The sequence below is a fragment of the Pleurodeles waltl genome, chromosome 7 (assembly GCF_031143425.1).
Source record: "Pleurodeles waltl isolate 20211129_DDA chromosome 7, aPleWal1.hap1.20221129, whole genome shotgun sequence".
Taxonomy (NCBI): Eukaryota; Metazoa; Chordata; class Amphibia; order Caudata; family Salamandridae; genus Pleurodeles; species Pleurodeles waltl.
Window position 1 is genome coordinate 188,958,775 of NC_090446.1, and position 23,592 is coordinate 188,982,366.

Genomic DNA, 23,592 nt, shown 5'->3' on the forward strand with positions numbered 1-23,592 from the left:
GTTAAAAATCCCCATGTATTGCTGTATGTCTTTATGTACATGAACAAACCAAATAAAGAGCAATTAAAAAAAAAAAAAGTGGGTATTAAAAACAACAGGCCTTTAATGTTGGGCGGTTATTATACTGTTGCCTGGAGACATGTATTTTGTTATATGGAATCTCACAGATTACCATAAATGTGTGCATAATTGTAATTTTATGACTATAGGACTGACAGTTGTCCGCTTATGCACAATACAGTAGGCTTGATATTGTTTAATGACAATCCAAAGGAAGGTTCTAGATCCTCATTTGAAGAGTTGCATGACAAGTTTGAGTTACCTAGAAGGGACTAAGTATTTAGCAAATTAAGGATTTTCTGAACTGCAAAAGAAGGGGAGTGTACTTGTGGCTTCCAGAAATTAGAGCTGTTAGTCCATGTGGTTGGGAGATATTTATGATCCATTAGACAACTTTATATGGATTTAAATGCCCTCACCTTGGATGACCTGGGTTAGCACACTGAAAATGGCACAACAAGTTGGGGGCAATGGATAGATCTTTTCTGGTATCATTAGAACTGGCACGTACTGCCTTCATTTCTGCTAATCTTCAGGCACAACATGTGCGTTGATCTGTATTATACCCCTTGGAAAATAGCAGCTTGGGGCAGGACAGCAAGCATCACCTGTCCCCGTTGGCAGCATCTAAAGGCGGATGTTATTCACATGTTTGGTAGCTGCCGTAGCCTTGAGCCTCTGTAGGGAAAGACTGCAAAGTTTTTTCATTTGTGTTTCGGTATTAATATTGACCTAACCCCTCAATTTATTTTACAGTATGCAACGAATTGATTCAGTGTGCCACAATGCTTTGTATTCATTGCTATGGCAGTGGCACACCTGGTATAGCGTCTTGTTGGCTTGACAAGGACCCCACTGGATTTTAGGAGTACACCGCATTTTTACGATCCCGTTAGAAACGCTTTTAAAGTTGTCCCTTGTAAAGAATGTTAGGAATCAGTAAACTTTTACCAATTCCTAACATTAGACTGCAACCACCCATACTGATTTAGTATTTGGAAGGTGAGTGTTTTAAGTTTTCATTCAAAATAACAATTCAGTTTGTAAAGTACTAAAACGTTACAGACTTCCAAGTTGGAGTGATTCCCCTTTCACTTTTGTGACTTAAAATAAAAATGGAGTTAATGTTAAATTTCTACCTACACCATTAGTATTCATGACTTAGGTCAGAATACGACCCACGGTGAACCATCATTTTACAAATCGACCTGTTAGTACACACATCAGTTAGTAAAGCCTCTTCACAGATCACAAAAATTCTTTTTTCAAAATGCAACCAGTTTTTTGCGACAAGTAAACACCACATCTGATATTTTGTTAGTTGATTTCTCAAAGTTGACAGTAGTAGTTAAGGGGCCTGGTGTTGGTTACTCCTCTGACAATGCCCAGGGTTACAAGATTTGCATTGGGAAATCCTTGTTAGTTATTTTTAGGAGGCATTTTGTACTGTTATGCTAAATGTAATAGTGCAATATATGCTATTTAAAGACTGCATATATGATGGTCGTCATGTGAGGAAGCGTATGCTCAACAGAGTTGGCATGGGTTGGTAATGGGGACAAGCTAATGATTAAGCTTGTATGATCATGACTAACAAGTTACTTACCTTCGGCAATGCTATTTCTCGGTGATGCCAAACCGCAGATTCCTCATCTTCTGAATTCCATTGTGCTGATAAGCGCCTCCATCGAACTCTTCAGCAGTTTCATCCCACCTTCAGCTGTGAGGGTGTGGACATTTATAAACGTGTCACGCCTGCGTGCTAATGGCAGTTAACGAAGCACTGTGCACCGTGAGATGCAAACCATCATTTCAGATCAAAAACTGCAAGTGTGCAAATACAACTTGGAACCCTTTGAAACGTGGAAGTCAGTTTCACAGAATAGGGATGAGAGTGGTCAAAGCGGAATCAGGCAATAGTTAAGAAACCCACCAGAAATTGATTTACCAAAGGAATTAAGTCTGAAGGGTAAAAGTCTCGAAGAAGTGTCCAAAGACTCACAAAGCCCTCCACGACTTCGGACCGGCCTACCTTAACGGACGAATCAACTTCCACAAACCAACTCAACAGCTCCACTACGCTGACCTCGCCCTCGCTACAGTCCCCCGCATCCAACGCACCACCTCCGGCGGCAGATCCTTCTCCCACCTAGCCGCTAAAACCTGGAACTCCCTCCCCACCAACCTACGCAAGACCCAGGACCTCCTAACCTTCAGAAAGCACCTAAAAACATGGCTTTTTGAGCAGTAAACCCCCCCCGTGCCTTGAGACCCTACCGGGTGAGTAGTGTGCTTAAGAAATTTGTTTGACTGATTGAAAGTTATGAACATCAAGACTTTTAAAATCAGGTTATAGCCCCACTGTGGCATAACAAAAGGTGCATGGAGGAAACATACGCTAGTCAAAAACACCGTGTTGAGGCTCAACACGGTGTTTTTGACTAGCGTATGTTTCCTCCATGCACCTTTTGTTATGCCACAGTGGGGCTATAACCTGATTTTAAAAGTCTTGATGTTCATAACTTTCAATCAGTCAAACAAATTTCTTAAGCACACTACTCATGTGAAAATGGAGGTTTCACCGTAGAGCCCGCAAGTGTCAACAGGCATGAGGTATAGGCAGCATACATGTAACACTGGGATCATATCCTAAATGTTCTGGCCTCGATGCAGTAGGTAGGAAGGCTTTGAATGCCACCATGCAACAAATTGCCTCTATATAGGGAATCATGTGTTTGGCCAGAGATGGCATTTCGACTCATTAATTGAGAACTCCAGGGATGAAAATTGCAAGATGGCCGTTTGCACATGGTGTATGACTGACTCTGAAGTGTTGCTTTAAACAGGAACAAGTCCACTGCGACCTGCAAAGATAGGCCACAACCACCACCTTCACTTTCAGATGAGCCTAAAGGGCATGAGGGCAAACAAAGTGTTCACTCACCCATGACAAATACAGAAAAAAGCATGTGGGACTCCAGGGCGTACTGCTAACCCAAAGACACCATCCAGCTATCCATGTCCATAATGGATGGCACCTGGGCCAGGGTTAGTATTTTAAATTTGTCACTCTGTAAGAATGTGGTCAGGAATCAAAACTCCAAAACTGGCCTGAGGCTTCTATCCTTCTTGGCACCAGGGCCAATGGGATTCGCACCTCTTTGCCTACTCTCTCCAATGGGTCTTTTTTTCATTGCCTTTGTGGTCAGTAAGCATTTAACTTCTCTTACAAGGATAGAGGCATGCTCTGCTGAACTCTGCCAAAACAGGAGGAACTGGAGGAGTGCAGGGAGAGATGACTAAACGGGAGGACTTAGCCTAAACTGACAACCTGCAGGAGGCACTGGTACAAGCTAACTGTGCACCAGCTGGGCAGGTAAAAATGTATTCTGCCTACCTACTGGCCGCAAGTGACTCCCAAAGGGGGAATCAGGACAGTCTGGTTACAGTGGAAGAGGAAGTCTAGAACTGGTCATGGTGCTGCTGGCCCACTTCTGAAACTGCTAACAAACCCAAGGAGCATGCTGCAGCATAAACTACATTCTCGAAACCCCCACAAACAGTCTGAAGCCATATAAGGGCGTGTCCATGAGAGATGCCTGCATCTCTACAGAGATGCCAGTAGACTGCATCCAGGCAGGATAATGAATGACCACACTTGGAACCATGGGGTATCCAGACTGGCCACAAGATGTCCTCTGCTGCATACTGCACATCATTGATCACATGGACGGACAGATGTTTCAAAACACCTTGTGGCGTTCAGTCAATATCTCTCTCACTATATCCCAGTGAGTGCAGGTGTATTTGCCTAGTAGACAGAATGGGTTCAGGAAGCGAGAGGCCAAGCTGGCGAAGGAAAATTCCCTCTTACCGAATCTGTCAATGCGGTATCAGGTGAAACAGCAGTAAAAGCATTTGGGTTCATCTTGCTGGCTGAAGCCAGCAGCACAAGAATTTCAGAAGCCAAGTCAAAAAGGTTGCATCATCTGGAGCAGGTCTGTGGAGCCTCACTATGGGGTGCCTTACCGCCGGCACTCAGCGGGGATATGCCTTAGCCAGGGCATCTTTCATGGCTTCCTTAAGAGGAAGTAAGAAGAATGAAGTGGCAGACTGGAATATCTCAATAAGTATATTTTCCTTCGTATCAATACTATGCCATTGTAACTCTTCAACATTTGCTGCATACAGTACAACCACAGCAAATGAAGCACTTTTCTCATTAGAGGGCACAATGGAGAATTTAAATCCGTTTCGGGTAAGTTATCAGGTGTCAGCTCCTTTTTCATCATCTGAGATTTGTGAAACCCCTGCAAATACGAACTGAATAAGGCCTTGAAACTCTGGAGATTCCAGCACAGAGGCAAAGGCACAGCTGGAGGATCCCCAAATACTACTTGCTGAACGTTGCAGATCTTGTAGTAAGACACTGGTCTTAATCTAGTCAAATTCAGCTACTGATCTGAGACCGATGTCTGATCCGGAGCAAGCATCTCTGAAGTCATGGGCAAGTGATGGTAGTACCGAAGTGGCCTTCAGCAAGGGAGTCCATGCACAGCCCAGCTCCCAGCTGGAAAGAGCCTGAACAGGGGTCTGTTGGCACCAGGAAAGAGCCCGCCAGCAAGAGTTTGAGGGGGACCAAGATTCGGGAGCGCGGCCAGGGGTAGGTTGTATCCGCACCACCAGGACTGCTGAAAGTTTTTGCAAGCCTGGCCATAGGCCTGTGTTATCCCATGAAGCCCGGACCCGACTTGGGAGGGGTGACTAATAGGAACAGCAAGTCCGGGTCAGATTTGACTCGTGTAAGTGACTGGTAACATTTTTACTGTTAGTTTCAGATTGCAGGAGTCTATTTGTTTTTTTGTTGGAGAAGTTTAAGATTTATTAGGTCCTGAAGAAGCGTCAGAGGATCCTTTTGGACCAAAGAGACGCGAAACATGTTGACCTAATTTTGAGGAAGGTCTGGTAGTTCTTGACCTCCTCTCTTCTTTAAAAAGTTGTCAGAGAGTGGTTGAGCATTATCTCTATCTCACTCCCTTATTTTTTAATCTTGGCCATCACCCAACACCGTCAAATAAATTTAGTACTTAGTGAGGGTTTTGAGCCAATTTTATTCTTTCTGTTGATCTTTCCTCTTTTTCTTCTGACTCACACTTGGGGTTTGTGGCATCATCGAGAAAAGATCTCCGGCAAAGAGCCCCCCTACGGGGGGTGCCCGTCAGACATTGCAGCGCCGGTCTGACGAGGAGCACGTCCGATGATGAAGCATGACACCCAATAGGGTGTGTGAGGACTCTTGCTCCTATTAATTAGGACTCCCTAGGGTTCTCCCTGTCTCTCTTTCTCTTTGGAACAGTGTATTTCATTACATAGCAGTATCCACAGGAGGGCATACACCGGACCATCAATCCTCCGAATCCCCTTTCGTTCTTGAAGGACCAAGATTGAGCCATGGAGTATGAAGGTGCGCCAGGGGGACCCAGAATCATCTAAAGAAGTGCAGCATTGTCTCCTCAAAGGCTTCTACCTGCTGTGGACTCAAGGATGGCCTGAAAACTTTGTCCAGTTCCAAATCCATTCCACAACTGGAGCCCAAACGCCCACTTTGTTGTGTGGTTAAGGGTCCTTGAAAGTGTTGCCTTTAAATCCCTCCTCTGGTCGGAGTGACCGGTGTAGTCGCCTCTCTGGACTTCTTGTATTTCTTGCACTTTGACTTATCAGAAGATGGAGACCTGAATCGGGACTTGGAGTGGGACTGGGCACAAGACCAGGAGCGGGTACGGACCCCTTGACTTCCAGTGCAATTAGCCCTGCTTATGATCATGATGATAATGTTTTGTCTCCTGCTCAGTGATGGCCTTCACATCCATCAGGGAGCACTTAATGCACAAATTAGAGTCATGCGCAGATTGAAAACACCGAAAACAGACGGCATGTGAGTCTCTGACCACCATCTGTTTGCTGTAGGTATAGAGTAGCTTGAAGCCTGCAATGTTCAGAGGTGAACTCACAAGCACACGGTCTTCTAGGCAAAAATTAGGTTTTGAGCCTGGTAAAGAACTACCAACCAAGTTTTGCAAGCCGAGCTCTGGATCCATGTCAAAAGGCATGGGGGGGGGGAATTTGTGTTAGCAAGAAGGTGTGCCAATCGTATACGTGCACCCTCGTTTCTGAAGGCAGGTCGAAGCCCCACAGAGTCAAACGGCAAATGCTTTATTGCGGGAAACGATTACAGATCCAAATTGGCGCGGGGGGGGGGGATTTCAAAAGGTGAGGAATAAGCAATAACAAGTAACCATCAGAATGGTTTAATGGGAAACGTTATATGCGATTCCAAATATTAAATTTGTTAAGTATGAAAAGCTATCACAAAAGCAATACATTTTACCTACGTATTGTGAAAAGCATGTTAAAGTCAATAGGCCTTTTAATGGAGATCGTCACGACACCGCAGGAATCTCAAATTCTCTCTCAATATGCAGGTTTTTTTTATTTTTATTTGATTACCCCTCTTCCCCCATTGACAAGCCCCTAGAGAGAGAAATCAAGAGAGACGCGCACACAAACACACGCGCGCACGGCCCTTTTGCAATTGCTCTGTTAGAGTGCCCTTCCCACACTTGTTCCAAACACCACGGTATACAGCAAGGGTCAATAGATCATTCAAATTCCACTGTTGCCCCCATTACCCTGCACGTCATAGCATTTTGACTTCTGACATATGCACATTGCCTTAAAATGAGCTGCTTCAGTGCTAAAGCTGGTGGACCAGTTATTCAGTTTACCATTTACTTCTTCTGAGAGTCGTTTCATTCATTTCCTTCTCATGTGCTTTATTTTTCTTTTAGAGCGTTACAGAGCTCTCTGGGCAGTGCTCTGTAGTCACTTGAAATCCATTCCATCTTCAGAGTGCTGCATTCTGTGCAACCACTGCTTCTAAACTTGGCAGCCATGTTGGAAAGGCACTGTCTATAGCGTGTTATTGATTTATCGTTCCCATGTGGTAAACACATTGCTTCTAAATGTGACGGCGTGTGGGAATGTTAAAGCAAGGAATCACTATGCACAATGTAATTGCAAAACGTCTGCCCTCTGCTATTTTACATTTTATTCCAGCATATGCCCTCCAAGGTTAGGAGGTGGTACTTTTTCTTTATTCAACTTTTATTCTTTCAATTTATCTTGCACATGCTGGTTGTGTTTTATTGTGGAAGGCTAAGTAGATGGGTAAGTGGATGAATGGAAGAATGAACCAATGGGCAGACTAAGGGATACCAGAGAGCAGGTTTGGTGACTAAATGAGTGCCTAAAGGCACCGTTAACTGAAGAGCAGTTGTAAGGTAGGACTACTGGCATTGCCAATGCTACTTGCTTTTTGTAGCAAACATTTTCCCCTTTTCTTAGATATGCCCTTGCCTTCTTCAAACAATGAAAGTAACCAACTATTATAAAGAGAAAGTACAAATATAGCAGGGAGGTAACAGATTCAACTAATCGTATGGCTGACACAACCCTGGAAAAAAATATGTGCCCAGAAGTAAGCTCACATGTTTTATGCCAAATCCAAGAGTACAAAAGTGATCGCTAAAGTACTGACCTTGCCTTGGTGCTAGCTAAACAGCATACAGCATTATTCTGGAAGGCCCCTAAAAGATCCGGTTTACTCACCTGGCACAGAATAATACTGAAATTGGCCGGGAGGTGAAAAGGGAGAACAGGAAAACAGACTGGGAGGACATTTTTACTTCAATACTCAAAATAAAATAAGAACCCACACACAGCTGAAAAGTGTAATTACTGATTGGCTGGCAGGAACCCCACAAGGGCCCTGAACAGTTTTTTTTTTAATGTGTCTTAATTTATATGCTACAGAACAAAGATGTGTGTAAGCAGCTATAGAAAGTCAAATATTAGATACTTTGTGGATTACAATGTGACTACAGTATTTACTGACCACTAAAAGGACTGAAGTCTTCCTGTATGGTATAAAACAATAGAGTGTTGCACAAAACAGCCATACGTATAAAGTTGGAGTCTTTGGCCTTCAGGCGACTGCAGCAAGGTATTTTGCTCTGACACTGGCCTTGAAAACTTAAACTTGACATGTACCCGCTCTATAAGTTGTGTCACTCAAAGGCTGTTAACTTAAAATTTCTACGTCACACTTAAATACTGTGCACTCTGCCTTGTGGGCTACAAGGCCTTTGTAGGGGTGACTTAATATTTACAAAGAAAGATCTCTTCTGTCTTGAAGGGTTATTTTGACAGGTGGCATTACAGGTTTTACAATGTAGTAGACAAGCTACACCACGTAGATCTGAAGCCATGTTTGCATTGCTAATGTAGTAGATGTCACAATAGGTGCTGCTGTCCACAAGTGGCATTTAACCTGAAGGCCTTAGGTGTTCTTTCTACACCACAGGAAAAAAAACTATTTAGCGATGTTTACAGGCACTTTACTAGTGGTTAGCAGGGATAGAGTGCAGAGATCTGAAGCCAGAAACGCAGCAACACAGAGAGGGCAAAATCTGGGGGGTATCATGCAAAAGATGGCAATGTCCTTACAATAATATAGATCATTTCCCAGTCCCTTATGCAATATGATACGCTCGGTTGCTTCCAAGCTCGGTTCACGCTATATAAATATCATTACACACTTGCATGGGGTTCTGGAGACACCACCACGAAGAAAGGTGCAACAATTGTGGACACTGGCTCTAGTTATGTTTCATTATCTTTAGAAAGTTGTCTTTACTAGTTTCAGCAGTGAGACCCAAAGAAAGACAGGACCTACAAGTCTTAGAGGAAGTAATGTACTCATCTAGACACAGAGACTGAAGCGTTACGCCCACTTTTAAAAGACAGAAATGGCATGTAGTAAGTTTACAATTTAATCTGATGGATGAAATGGTTCAAATACGTTCAATTAAAGATATATGCGATTGTGAGTAATAAAGATAAATGTTCCAAGCAATAAATATTCACAGCTGCAATTTAAAACTTTGGCAGTACCCGGCCTCAAAGACGTCAAAATGAATAGTTAGTCATGGGTAAATTGCAGTACATTTTAAAAAGCAATATTTTTCAACTCAGTGGGCAACCAGTTCCATCCTAAATTTCAAGATGGCACCAGTACATTTCATAAAACCACTTGTTAGTTGAGGGCCTTGCCCACTGAAGCAAAGCATTACACCTAAACAGTGTTGTATGCCCAGTGTTGAAGGGAGATTTTAAACACATACTTCATTCATTTTGCATGGGGACACAATAAAATACATGCATACAGAACTCTCTGAAGTTACAGTAAAAACTACAGCAAGACGCAAGGTTTGAGTGCATGCATGCTTGGCCACTCAACACTGTTCCTCCAATGAGAAAAGCAGGTCTAACAGATACCTCTATTGGTTATTGCAGGGGTAAGTGGTTAGCCCCAATAGCATGTTTTGTTACGGAAAACTAGTTAGCTCTAGCCATTATGATTTGTCACTAAAATATTTTGCCAGCATCGCCCCGTGAAGATGGTGCGGTGCTAGGTCGCTAGAGGACGGCTGGCTGGCCGGTCATACAGGTGTACCTGCACTCATCAGCTGTAGGATCTATAGTGTACGGTGATAGTCTGACCATGGCCCCTCCACAATGGTGATGTCAGACATGCCAAAGAGGACACAGGAGAGGAGAGCTTGGGGAAGAGTGGTGACACGCGTGTTATTGACCTCAGACTGATCTTAGACTTCGGCTAACGCCACGGCCTCGAACATTGCGGCCGCTCCCGGGAAACCATTATCACAACGGTAGGCAGCTGGATGGGGATGTGGGTGCCCAGCTTTGTTTTAATCTTATATTGCTTTTCACTGTCCTGCTTTGGCCCCGGCACTCTTGGAAGAGCAGTCTATTTCATCCCAATTGTGCAAATGCCTGCTCGATACTGGAGGGGAGTACTCTGTCACTGGGCCAGCAATTCCATGGCCCGGCTTAGCTGCAGGCAACCCTACGGAGGAGGGCAGAAAGAAGCGGATCAGCCTATGCTACAGCTGCTATTCTGTTGCTGTTTCAGGTCCTTGTTGGGAGGCCGGTGACTGTTTGCCGAGTTACAGATTCAGACTTCTGGTGGATTCATTGTTGCACTCTGGAGCTTTATTTTTATTTCTCAATACCTCCACTGCTGGTTGGCTCATTTCCGCTTTTGTGGCAGGAAGAGGTGATCACAGCCTTTAAACTTTTGTTACTTTAGCTTGGAGATGGTTCCATAGCGAATTAGTCATGGGAAAAGATGCCTGCAACAGGGGACTGGCAAAGGGGACCGGAGTGGGGGGGGAGAAGAGGATGGAGGCTGAACACTACTAGGTCCCAGATGGCTTCAAGCGCAGAGAAGAAGTCTGCTGTTCAGCAGAAAGAGCAAGGGCACCTACAGTAACCGCAGCTGACCTCAGGGAGGGTGGGTGGGGGAAGGAGCCATTCTGCCTCTAGCTATTGTAGATCCCCAGGAGAATGGGGCGAATAGTCTTGGCGCAAGTAGAGAAGGGAGCAATGGGGGAAGAGTCCATCTGATGATACCACACCAGAAGGAAATAGCAGTCTAAGGAAGGACAGTGGTGCCCCTCGATCCCAACAGGCAGTGGATTCTTTTTTAGCTCCCATCTTCCCTTCTGGGGAGGCCATTTAGATCAGCAATATTGGTCCAGGGCGCAAAGGCACGGCTCCCAAGGCCCAAGCCTGGCGACACACAGGAGGTATTCTTTTCATTTTTGGATCTATCAAACAGTGACTGGGATGAGGAGCTGGACTAAACATTGCAAATGGTGTTGGTTGCAAATGGTACTGTACATCTCAAGAAATCCTCTCTGAACATGGGTCTCTCTCTAATAGTATATTACCTCTGACTAAGAAAGTGACTGGGCCTGATCGTGGCCCCGCCGGCAAGCAGGAGAACCTTGTGTCAGCAGCCTTCGGTCAGGACCCTACCCCTGCTGTGGAGGAGGAGGCAGAAGAGCTACAGTGGGACCCTCAGGGTACTGTACTAACCCCCATTAACCATTCGCTGCTGGTGCCGATACCTCCTGTCACACTATCAATGGAGAACATACCTCCATCTAGCGATCAAACTCCCCATCAGGACATCAGTTGTCAGGGTCAGCACAGGATGAGCCAACTCTGGCCACAATTTATTATCTTCTGCTGCAACACCTGGAAGAGTACAGGAAGGACTTACTGGCACTGAAGGATGCTCAGTTGAAAACCCAAGTGGTCCTTTGTAAGCTCTCAAAAAACTATGGCCAGTTTACAATCATGAGTAGCCGCTGTGGAATCGTCTTGGTCGGCCCTCCAAAAGGTGGAAGAAGGTGGAAGAAGATAGCTCAAAGATCACACAGCAGGACTCACGGTTTACTACTGTTTCATCCAGGGTGGAAGACCTGGAAAAGAGGTCGCACAGGAACAATCTCCGGGTCCTAGGGATTCCAGAAGGAACAGATGAAGTTGCCCCCAGAGGTTTTATAGTGAGTTTGTTTCCAGAGGCATTTCTTGCTTTGAGCAACTGGGACATGGACTGCATGATTCAGACAGCTCATTGCTTTCCCGTTAAACCACCCAAAAAGCCCTCTGATTACTTGCTAACAATCCTGATTTACACATGGAATTTCTTTCTGTGACTAGAGATATTTCGAGCTGCTATTCTCAAACTCCCGGGACAAAGCGTGTGGGTTGGAATTCTTTGTCCGCTCAGATTTTTGCCATTAAAATGAGGGCGAGACAATAGCAGTTTCAGAAGTATATCCCAACACTTCAAAAGCTTAGTGCAGTGGTCTCGCTAAGGGAACTGGTAACCCAACCGATCCTTATGGAGGGTCATACTTTTTTCTGAGGGACCAAAAGTCCAGGAACTGTTATTGCTAAGCAGCCCAGCAGGTGAGGGGCTCCCTCGTGCTTAGCTTGTTCTGACCTGGCTTAAAGGATTTGTGTTGTTTACTACTGCTGCCTGGTATGTGTGACCAGGAGGGATTTAATGGGCTGGGCACTGTCAACAGGAATTTGGTGTTGGGTGAATCCTATCCTTATATTTTTCTTATTGGCTTGTGCTTGTTTATAGCTCCTGGTGGAGAGGTTTGGTGGAACTTACAGGGCTGGGTTCTCTTCTTTCTATATGCTACTTTATTTCTCCCCTTTCTCTCTCTCTCATTAGTGGTTCCATCCCTTCCTCTATTTTCTTTGCTACTGAATAGGGTTAAACGGGGCAGCACCTTTTTTTTTTTTTTGTTGCTTTTTTAATATGATCGTACTTATTTGGCTCCATATATTATTATTGCTTGGTGGTTATTACTGATTACTCTATTTTTTTGTGCTATTGATTATGTGCAGACTGGGACGGGACGGCCCTCCAGTGCCTCCACCAGCTGTGATACCTCAATCATAAAAGATGGGTGTTGGCCCTATTTTCAATGGGGCATAGTTCGGGGGTGGGGGGGGGGGGGGGGGGGGTGATGACTGGGTTGGTATTTCCTCTATGGGAAACTGGGGCCTGGGGAGGGGTTGGCGTTAGGGATAGGGGAGGGGTTAGGTTACTTTTTTCTTTATGTGATTGCTTTTGTGGATGGGTCGGGAGGGGGGGATGTTGTGCAAAGACATAAAATGAGGCCCTATGTTATCACTGGGGGTCGGATGATTTTCCATTATCTAATAGGGTGTGCTGGAATTCCGTTTGAGAATGTCAAGGTTTAGCTAGGGAGGTGGCCCTGACCAGCGGATTAACATTCTTTCTTGGAATATCAATGGTTTGAAGACACCTCTTAAGTGCAAACTAATAAAAGGGGAGTTACACTAGCTTCATCTACATTTAGTTGGTCTAAAGGAACTTCATCTCCCAAATACACAGGTTTCTCTCCTGGATGACATGGGGTCGCAGTTCTTGGTCTGAGCCAGTTTTACTTCTTCCCAGAGAGGGATTGCCCTATTGGCTTGGGATAAGAGCTGGATTCTCACAGACCTCTGTCTAGAGGTGGGTGGACAATGGCTTGTTGCAACAGTCAAGAGGCCAACCATGCTTCAAGTAATGTGCACTCTATGGGGCCAACAGAGACGGCCCTGTGGTCTTTAGTAATTTGCTGCCTGAGTTACATATGTGGCCAGAACCACTGATATGTGGCGACGTCAGTCACTCTTAAACCACATGTGAACGCTTCTCATTCTGGTCAGGGGGGTCAACCCTTCCTGGGGCGACTATTTACTGCTCAAAGAAACTGGCCAGGGCCACCTTGTGCAAGTGATGTAATCCTATGCTCTGGCAGATGTCTGGCCACACTCTTGGGAAAGAGAACATGGGTTTACATATGTTTCTGCCTCTCACAAGTCTTTTTACCAGATTTATATGTTCCCTACTAGCTACTCTTTTTCGCCACATCTTCGTATTACCCTGAACCCCCAGGTTATATCAGATCATAATTCATTGTCTTTTTACTCAGGTTGAGTTGGACATTTGATCAGAAACTCCTTTTAGAGGAAGCTTTTATTTAATCCATGGTTCAGGAAGCCAGAGTGTAACCTGGGTTTGACGTCTATTCATATGGTTTGGGATGCTTTTAAAGCCTTTAGCAGAGGCCATACTATAAACTATGCAACCTTCTGCCAGAAACAGGTTGCTCTGGTTAGGTCTTACACTTGACTTACTTTTAACCATCTGTATTCCCTTATGGCTAGCTCTGCAATCGTTCAAGATTGGGAATCATTTGGATCCTTGATGGATCAGTTTGTAATAGCTCAATCTATCCTTCAGGCACGCATGCTCGACAATATTGTGAAGAAGGCTCGGGACAAGCAATTAACTTTCTTCGAAAATAGTGAGGAAATGGGTGAGTACTTTTTTAGGTCCGTAATAAAGCCAATTCATTTGTTAGCTCTGGGATTAAGAACTCTCAAGGTGACAGTCGTTGATCCAGCCTTTATTAGGGAGAAGTTTCACAGTTATTATCAGAAGCTCTATGATGAGGAAGTAGCTCCCTCTACGGAGCTAACTGCTCAGTTTCTCTGGGCTCACTTTCATCGGAAACATTTCAGTGCACAGCAAAATAGGCCAGAAGGTCCAATATTGGCTTCTGAAGTAGAAGCCGCTATTGGCCAGCTGGCACAAGGTAAGGCCTGTTGCCCCCATCAACCTCCATTGGAATTTTATGGTCAAATGATTGCATCTGGTAGTCCTGGTCCTCTGATTTATTAGATTCTTCTGAGTTACTTGGAAAGGTTCCTGGGTCACGAACAGACCAATATCATCATCTTTCCTAAGAAAGGGAAAGATCCCTTACTCTGTTGTTCATTTCAGCCTATTCCTTTGATCAATGCAGACTCCAAGATTTACACTCACATTTTGGCTAATAGGCTCACAACGGTTAACGCCAACCTTGTTGATGAGAAACACATTATTTAGTCAGAGTGTGGGATACTACGGCACGTTATTACCGTCATCACTGCCTTATAGGCTGGCTGTGCTCAGGAAAACCCAGTCAGAGCGATGATGTTAGGTGAGGTAAAGGCTTTTGACTGGGTCTCATGGCCTTTTCTGTGGGCCACTATGGTAGTGGCAGGGTTTGGACTGCTTCATTGCTCGGGTTAGATAGCTTTATCAGAATCTCATGGCTTGAGTTTTATGTTTAGGCTCTTCCACTGAACTGATTCAGATTAACTGTGGTACTAATTAGGGATGTCCACTCTCCTCTGCTCTTTGCGCTCTATATTGATCCTTACATCGAAACCATGAAGTGTTTGAGGGACATTGCTCTGCTGCAGACTTATCAATTTGAGATCAAAGTGCTTGCCTATGCAGACGATCTCACTATCTTGAGCTCTGCCCCGGAGGATTCTCTAGTTGCTACTGAAAAAGTGTCAAGAGAATATGGGGCTATCTCTGGGTACAAACTCAACCTCGACAAGACCCTGGTCTTAGCTAATACAGGTCCTTCTAGGGATTACAGAAAATGGATCTAATTGACAACCTATACTATATGGGGGTTGAACTTTCCCTGAAAATGGAGGATGTAATTGAGAGCAACCTCGATGTACTTCGGTGTCCAGAAGAATTCTTGAGATATTCAGTAAGTGGCATATACCCCTGTATCTACCTAAAGTCTTTTTTACACAGGTTGAGACTGTTCGGCTAAAATTCATCTGGGGGTATAAAAGGCCTAGGGCTAATATACTAAAGTTGCAGAGGTCACAACTGGAGGGTGGGCTCTCGTTACCTGATCTACGAGTATATTTCCTTGCAGCGTTCACATACCAATTAGTCAAAGTCTCGGTGGGGGGTAAAGGGGTGAATCATGGGAGTTAGGACATCTGTTTCCAGAACATCTTCTTTACCCACATACTGGCATTATTGACACGGTCTATTTCAGGAGGACCGATTAAAGACATACATTGAGGGTCCTTGATTTTATCTGGGCCTCTATGAAAATTAAGATTCCTGGGATCACATTATTTAACGCAAATTCTTATTTAGGTTACAATCCCAATTTTCAAAGACAAGTGCACGAAAGTTTTAGCGATTGCTGGCAGGCATCCTGCTCGTCTACACTGGGCTCTTTTTTAGAGTGATTGTTTTCTCTCTTTTGAGACACCATCCCAGTGATTCTCTTCCCAGTTTTAATTTTTTCACTACCTTCAAATTCGGCATTGTATTATGTGTCTCAAAGGGGAAGATGTAAATTATTCCACTAACGCTTTTCTGCTGAAGGACCCGCCCCAGAAGAGCATCAGTTGGGCTTATAAACTGATCCTGGCAGAGGAGGTCCAACAACAGCCTGTTATCTTTCAGACTATGGCTGAAAAATTGAGCTGACATTTTGGGGTCCAAGTTACCCCTGAGGAAATGAGGCATACTAAAGTTTGTTTTAAATACAGTTTCGTACGTCTCTCTGTTTACAATTCTTCAGTTTAAATCTATCAGTGATTTCTATTATACTCCTTATTGTCCATTTACCATGAATTCAAGTGTTTTCGATGCTCTGGTGACCGGGCAGACAGTCCATATTTTCGCCGCCTGTCCTGCTATTTCTTATTATTGGCAGACAGTTTTTTGGTAAGCTGAATTTGCTTTGTCCGATTAACCTGCAGTGGGACCCCAAATTAATTGTACTTTGCCATACATCTCTTATACCTAGCCACTTAAGTGGCATCTAATTTTGTGCTATCGCTTTAGCTCAACTGATTCATGCCTGACATTGGCTTTTGGCCCAGGTTCCTAATCGGCTGCTTTGGTGGCATGAATTCATCAATATGGGCCTCCTCGAGTGCCTGATCATTGATAAGGATGAGCGGCGTGTCTGGCCCAGTAAGATATGGAAGCCATTCAGGGAATTTCTTCTGTGTCTACAGTCTGGTTACGACCCCCCATTTCCCTAGGTCTAATTTTTCTTTTTTTTTTTTTTATATGTCCCTTAATTGTATTTTACGTGATGCATCCAGTTCACCCTTAAGTTTGTTACGTCTCCTAATCTTTATACTGCCAACTGATGGAAAAGTGTTGCATGTATTAATGTGTTTCACGCAAGACTTCAATAAATATATCTTAAAAAAAATATCTACATATATCTCTATATAGATATATATATATATATATATATATATATATATATAGTCAGCATCCTTTTAAATACACCACGTGCCAATCCAATTTGCCACACCTCCTGCATATCCAATGATGTAAGTATTAATGTGAACCATGGGAAAATGAGGGTAGCCCTTAAGTCATGAAACTTCAAGAGAAGCTGAGATTTTAATGTGGTTGTCTCTGAATTTCAGCTTTGGTGCCGGACCAGGACAAAAGCAAGCTTCACTGTGAAGGTACCCAGGACTAGACTAAACTCCAGTCTAATTTGATTTTGTGAGGTGGACTTAGGCAACCTAAAAAATCTGAGAAGGCTAAATGGTGTCAAGTTATAGTCCTGCTTTATGGATCAAGACCTAGAATTAGCTAAAACAGCCCCTAGGATGCTACATAACCGCTGAACCAGAGAAGGGTGAGCACACAGCCTTGTTTCAACCCCTTAATAATACAGATCTTAAGGAATAAAGCAGAGGTGCTGCTAAGCTTTATTTGAAGCAAGGTTCTACTGTATAGCTTCTAACAGCATGGCATTCTCCAGCTATTCAGCTTATTGGAGAATATGGTCCGATCAGCTCCAGCAAATGTTGTTGCAAAGTCAGCGAAGCAAGCAAACAATAGTTTCCCAGCATTAAAATATTAGCAACCACAGGTAGTGCTAAAGATTTGAGTGATGTATAAATCAATGAAGTGTTTTTAAAGAATCACATGATTTTGCTGTGAAATCCATGTTTCTAGTTTGTGTAATAACTTCAGTAGTTTGATGGGTTGGTGCAGGAGGCTGTTCTATATAATGGACACAGCAATGCCCACTTCCATGAACTTTGAAGATGCATAGGGGAAGCAGACAATAAATACAAAGCCCACCCAGGCGTTTTCATGGCCCTCTCAGTTTGAGAATCCTAGAGCCGGGCCAGTCTAACAAGAACAGACTAACATGAATGACAAACTTTGTAACAACAGAACAATCACCAATGGGTGTATGGATGCCTGCCTGCAGGCCAAGGATCCATGGGTTGCATAGGTGAAAATAGCTATACTAATCAAGGTTTTTACTACACCTGCTGCACGGGAATCGGCGTTGAAGTTGCAATCTGCTGGACATTCCGCACTGCTGGCGAATACTTGTACTGTGGAACTTGACGCAAATATGTTGCGTTGACAGACGTGCGAGCACCAACTGTTTGTGTACCTATATTAGCTGACAAACAGATGTACATTTAGAGCATATAATTAAAAATCAACAAGTTAGAACTAGAAGTATGATGACTGTTACTCATTTGCATATCTACCATTTTTGGCAAGTAAATAAACATGTGTAAAGTAGACGTCCACAGGAGAATGGTATGCAATATCTTCATTGAATTTTAGCAACACTCTAAATACACGACCTACTGCTCCTAGTGCTGGTATCTCAAACAACAATACAGTCTAGAATACAACGTAGAATGGAATTTACACCAAGCGCTGCTAAACATAACACACCATACTCCTTTATAAAAATGTAGACTTAAAATCTATACTACATGTGTATACTTCTTTATAAGAATATATAAATAGAATGGAACACAAAATACCTACACTTTCCAAATGGAACACAACAAAACCTTTAAATTAAACAATGTAATCAGATAAGCATGCCAGTTTTCTTCTAATTCTCTTTCCCTGAGTAGCAGGATTATCACCAGAAGTTTCAACCTCAGCAACTTCACTTTCCTTATTTGTATTAACAGCTTTCGTCCTTTCGTTTTGGAACTCTAAATCTTGCCCACTTTGTCCAAACTCTAAATCTTGCTCACTTTGTACACTTAAATCCAACTTCTTTCTGTTGTTTCCACTCAACAGATCAGTTTCTTACACAGAGTTGTGTGAACAATTACGTTCACTGGAATACACCCATTTTTGTCCCTTTAAAATGGTTATACCTTTAATTTCCAAACTTTACCATCATTCAATCTCACAGCATTTTTCAATACTTCAGAAGGTTTTGAAAATTGACTTCCACCTTTCTTAAATTTCCATGGTTTCTTTACCTTGACCAGCATCCCCACCTTGATGTTGATTCCTTCATTACCTCTCTTCTGATAAAATTTGGATTTATAACAATTATGACTGTATCCCAATTTACGTATTACAGAATTCAAACCCATGGTAACTACAGGATTCACAGCTAACCATGTGGAGTTACCCTTAGTTCTAGCAACTCTTTCTCTCATGATCTTGAAGGGAGTACATCCGGTCATTTCATTGATTGTAAGACGATACATCCAGGTTTTATGTACTTGCAATTCCCGTTTAACATTCTCAAACCCCTTCAGTTTGAATGGCACCCCTGAGCACTCTGTTGAAACTTTCAATTATGCCATTTCCGCCAGGATTATATAATGATTTTGTGCGATGCTTTATACCTAATCTTTTTAAACAGTCCTTGGCTTTTCTTGATTTCTACCTCATTATTAGTGATTACCTGGGTGGAAATACTCTCATCAGTAAATATTTTATCTAGAAATGTAGGAACCGTATCTGTGTCCACTTTCACCACAATTTCAATGGCAGGCCACTTAGAGAATACATCTATAGCAGCAATGATGTATACTTGCATTTGTCACCTATAGGGCCCATAATGTCTAAGGAAATTACCTCCCACGGATTCTCTGGAATATAAGATGTACTCATATTAGGTTTCAGTGTCTTTAAAGATTTATCAGCATGGGCACACTATATGAAATCCGTAACACAATGCTCTACAAACATGTTAAGACCTGGCCACCAAAAGCCTTTTTGGCATGATTGTTTGGTTCTCCGAATTCCTCCATGTACCTCATGGCATTGCATTGTGACCGATTTCCTCACATTAGCAGAAGGGATAGCTTTATCACCTTTCCATAAGATACCTTTAGCTTGGGATAACTCATTTCTAACCTCCTAAAGATTCTTAACCTAGGTTCTAATGTCCCTTTCCTAGGCCATACCTCAGTGATGTATTTGAAGACTTTCTGTATGGTAGTGTATTTAGTATACTGCTCTTCCCAGGTCTCCTTTTCAATAAAAGGGATACCTTTATCATGTACCCAATCAATACAATATTCATCCCATTCACTACAGATGTCATCCTTAATCTGTTGTGGCATCCTGGATAGAAAATCGAGCCATACATTATGTTTCCCAGGAACATATGTCATTTTGTAAACAAAATCCTGGAGCCTCATGGACATCCTAGCTCTACGTGCTGATGCCTTGACCATATCATTTGCTGTGATTAACTTAAGTAACGGTTTGTGGTCGCTTCTTATTTCACATGATCTGCCCCATACAAAAGCTCTAAAATACTCTAAAGCCCACAAACAGGCCAAAGTTCCCTATCTATGACCGAATATTTCTCTTCCGTGTCTGTGAGAGACCTTGAGGCATAAGTGATTATAGATTGACCACCACCTACTAATTGCTCGGATAACACCACACCTAAACCTTTTGAACTGGCATCTGTAGTAATATCAGGTGAATTGGGATCACATCCCGACAATGCAGTGGAATTAGCAATAGCTGATTTGACAATTCCAAATGTCCTACTACTTTCATTGCTCCAATTAAATTTATTTTTGTTCTTGAGTAATTGTCTTATATGGCAGGTTTTACATCAAAAAATACTTATACATTTTGTATAAAATTCTGTGAGACCAAGAATGATCTTATCTTTGCAGATGGCTTCAGGAGCTAACCGGCTTCTACAAAATCAGGTTTGGGCTTTACATCTTCTGCACTTAGAACATGTCCTAAATATGTAACTTTTTTACTGCAAATTTATATTTTGAAAATTTGACTGTTAAACCTCTTATCTAGAATGCTTAACACACACTCCAATGTTTGATCATGCTCAGTCTGGTCTTTGACAGATTAAAATATCATCTTGAAAATATTGGACATTCGTTAAATCCTCAAAGCAAGAATGCATAAGTCTTTGAAAGACTGTGGCATCTGACCCCAGTCCAAACAGCATTCTTTTATATTAGTAGCAGCCAACATGTGTGATAAAAGCTGTATAATTCCAGCAACTTTCTTGTAATACAATCTGGTGATACGCTGCAGGCAGGTTTATGGTAGTAAAAATGTTTGCACCATTAGTAGCAGAAAGCACCATTGAATTGTGGGGTAATGGAGATTGGTTGATAATGATATTATTTAAATATCGTAAAATCAATGCATAATCGAATATTGCCATCAGAAAGTCTGGCAATTACAACCGGAGAGACCCATTCAAATGACTATTTTTTCTATTGTTTTCTGTTACAAATGTATTCAATTCCTTTTCTACTTCCTTCCTGTTATAGGTGTGTTTCTCACTTTAAAAACCGCATCTTTCTTAAGTACAATATTACGTTCAAATAGGTAAATTTACCAATACCATCACCAAAAACTCTTGGAAATTTCTCAAGTATCAATTTGCTTATTTTTTCGCTCTCATCAATTCCTATGACAGGTTCTGAACTATTGGGGTTGAAAATAATACCAAGCTCTCCTTGGTCTTGCCATCCTAAATCTGGAGGTCCTTTTCAGGCAAGATACAATTGGCACAGACTTGCTCTCTTTTTACATTTAAGCAAAAGTTTACGAAAACCTAACAATTCAGTTCTTTCCCCACAGTAACTTCTGGAGAAATATCAGGACTCTCTAAATTATTTCAAAGTTTTTTCACAAATTTGTCATACCAAACCTGCTCATTTATAGTATAGTAAGGAGATCAATTGTCATATCACATACAGGTTTCTTTTTGACCGTGTCATTGTTTACATTTAAAATGTAGTTTTCATTACTTTTAATATTTAGGACAAATGTGTCATCCTCCCTCCTGTCAAATGAATGGGAATCATCTCATTGTTGAATTCTTCATCTACAAACTTTACATTTTGATTATTTTTCTTTCTGCAAACTTGAGAAGAAATGTCCAACTATGCCACACACAGCATTTTTGTTTCAGTGCAGGACAGCTTACTGTTAGCCACATGTGATTTACTGTCACATTTAAAACACCTGAGATTTTTTTTCTAGGAATTTCTTTTAAATTGTCTTATTTCCTGATTTCACTCCTTTTTTCCCTTGACTTTTATTGTGCACCTGACTTACACATTCTTGTTTGGACTCTGTTTGTACAACTTTAGCACTTCTGCTGGACATTTCTGCTTTTCGGACAATATCCAAAATATGTTGTAGATTAGTATATCCATTTACCCACAGACTTTCCTGTATAGATGAATCATTTACATGCACGACCACCTGATCTCTTATTAAATCCTGTTGCAGAGGTCCAAATTTACAGAAGAATGATAAAGTTCTTAATGATGCTACGTAATCATCAATGCTTTCATCACTTTTCTGTTTCCTATGGAAGAACTTGTATCTTAGAATACCTTTACAAACCTTGGTAGAAAACTTGTCAAAAATCACTAATGACACAATCAAATACACTTCTATCCCCTTCTCCTCCTGTATCCTTAGTCAGTTGGCTGTAGGTTTTTAATCCTTCTGGACCTACACAATGTAGAAAGATGCATTTTTTTCCTGTTTCGGTGACCTATCACCTTGAATACCAATCGTATCAATATAATTGAGAAAAAACGCTATCCATTCTGGCCATTTCATACAGGGATCACTACCTGCAGGCCAAAATGATTGTGGAGGAGGTTAATAAAAGCTTTGTGCACACATTGATTAAATAGGGGGAAGTGGTGAAAACTGTGCACACATAAATTACTTATCACAACCAAAAAATTATAACACAAAAAAAAAAAATACTAAAATATAAGAGTCACAGCATACGATTAGAAGTGGTACTCGCTTTGAAGAATGAGTCTTGAGATTGCAATAGTTCCCAAGCGACAAATTCAACGGTGACAAAATGAAGATTGTAGAACCAATACTTCCCGGAAATCATTAAAGCAAAATGAAATTAAGCCATTCTACGTGGAAACGGTGAGTAGATTTAGCGCACACTAGATACAAACTAATTGTCAGAAGCAAAAAGAAATGTGAAGGTGTAGGACGTCACATTCAGAAACTGGAATTCCACTGACAAGGAATCCGCTCATTGCATACCCATACTCGTAGCGAGAACACTTGACATTGAAAGAAGCCAGGCTACGAGAACTAAGGTAAACACTGACAGGCTTTGTGCAAGGCAATAGTCTTACGACACAGCATAGAAAAACATCTTACGTTTCCCCAAAGTACTGAGGGCAGCACTTCTTCACTCGGAAATTGTAGAAACAGCAGTTTGCAACAGTTCCTAATCAGGTGCAAGTCGGTTCCATGCTTAATGGTTTGAGGAGTGGTGGCGCTCGTCGCCACTTGTAAAGTAGACAGCCACAGGTGAAGTATATGGAATATCTTTATTGAATATAGCACCACTCTAAATACATGACCTAGTGCTCCCAGCTCTGGGTGTAACAGTACAATCTCAAATGACAATACATTCTAGAATACAACAGAGAATGGAATTTACACCACGTGCACTGTGCAACAACACATAACAACATGGTATGGTATCTAATAACAGACTGTGAAACATGGACAAATCAATTGACATATTGAGCTCATCAATAAAGATAAAGAATAAAATGTTGTGCACTACTTCATGCTGTATTTTGTACACCGAGCCAGTACAACAAGTGAAGTCTGCGCCAAGTAACTATTCGAGTCCAGTCATATTCCAGGCCTGCTGTCACCATGGAATCACTTCCTAGTGAAAACTGAAGTTTGCCAATGGGCCTGGTCTTGCAGTGACAAAAAATGCTTCATGTGATTATTGATACGCTCACTGAAGTTTGTCAATATTGTATTCTGATTTAGCTACTGAAACAAGTGAAGGCATCACTTTTAAGTGTGCTAACGTGTTGAGTCTTTTTTTGTACTGGTGGGTGTGGCTCTGTGGGATAAAGAGGCAGAAATTCAAT

At 42.2% G+C, this 23,592-nt stretch overlaps 1 protein-coding gene across 1 annotated transcript in view; it reads right to left on the reverse strand.

Annotated features, from left to right (window-relative positions):
• Positions 1-23,592, reverse strand: part of PABPC1L (poly(A) binding protein cytoplasmic 1 like) — a 428,971-nt gene that overhangs the window by 68,503 nt on the left and 336,876 nt on the right. Inside the window, exon 12 of the mRNA XM_069243541.1 lies at positions 17,707-17,846. Coding sequence (XP_069099642.1) covers positions 17,707-17,846 — 140 coding nt within the window. The remainder of the gene's footprint in view (positions 1-17,706; positions 17,847-23,592) is intronic.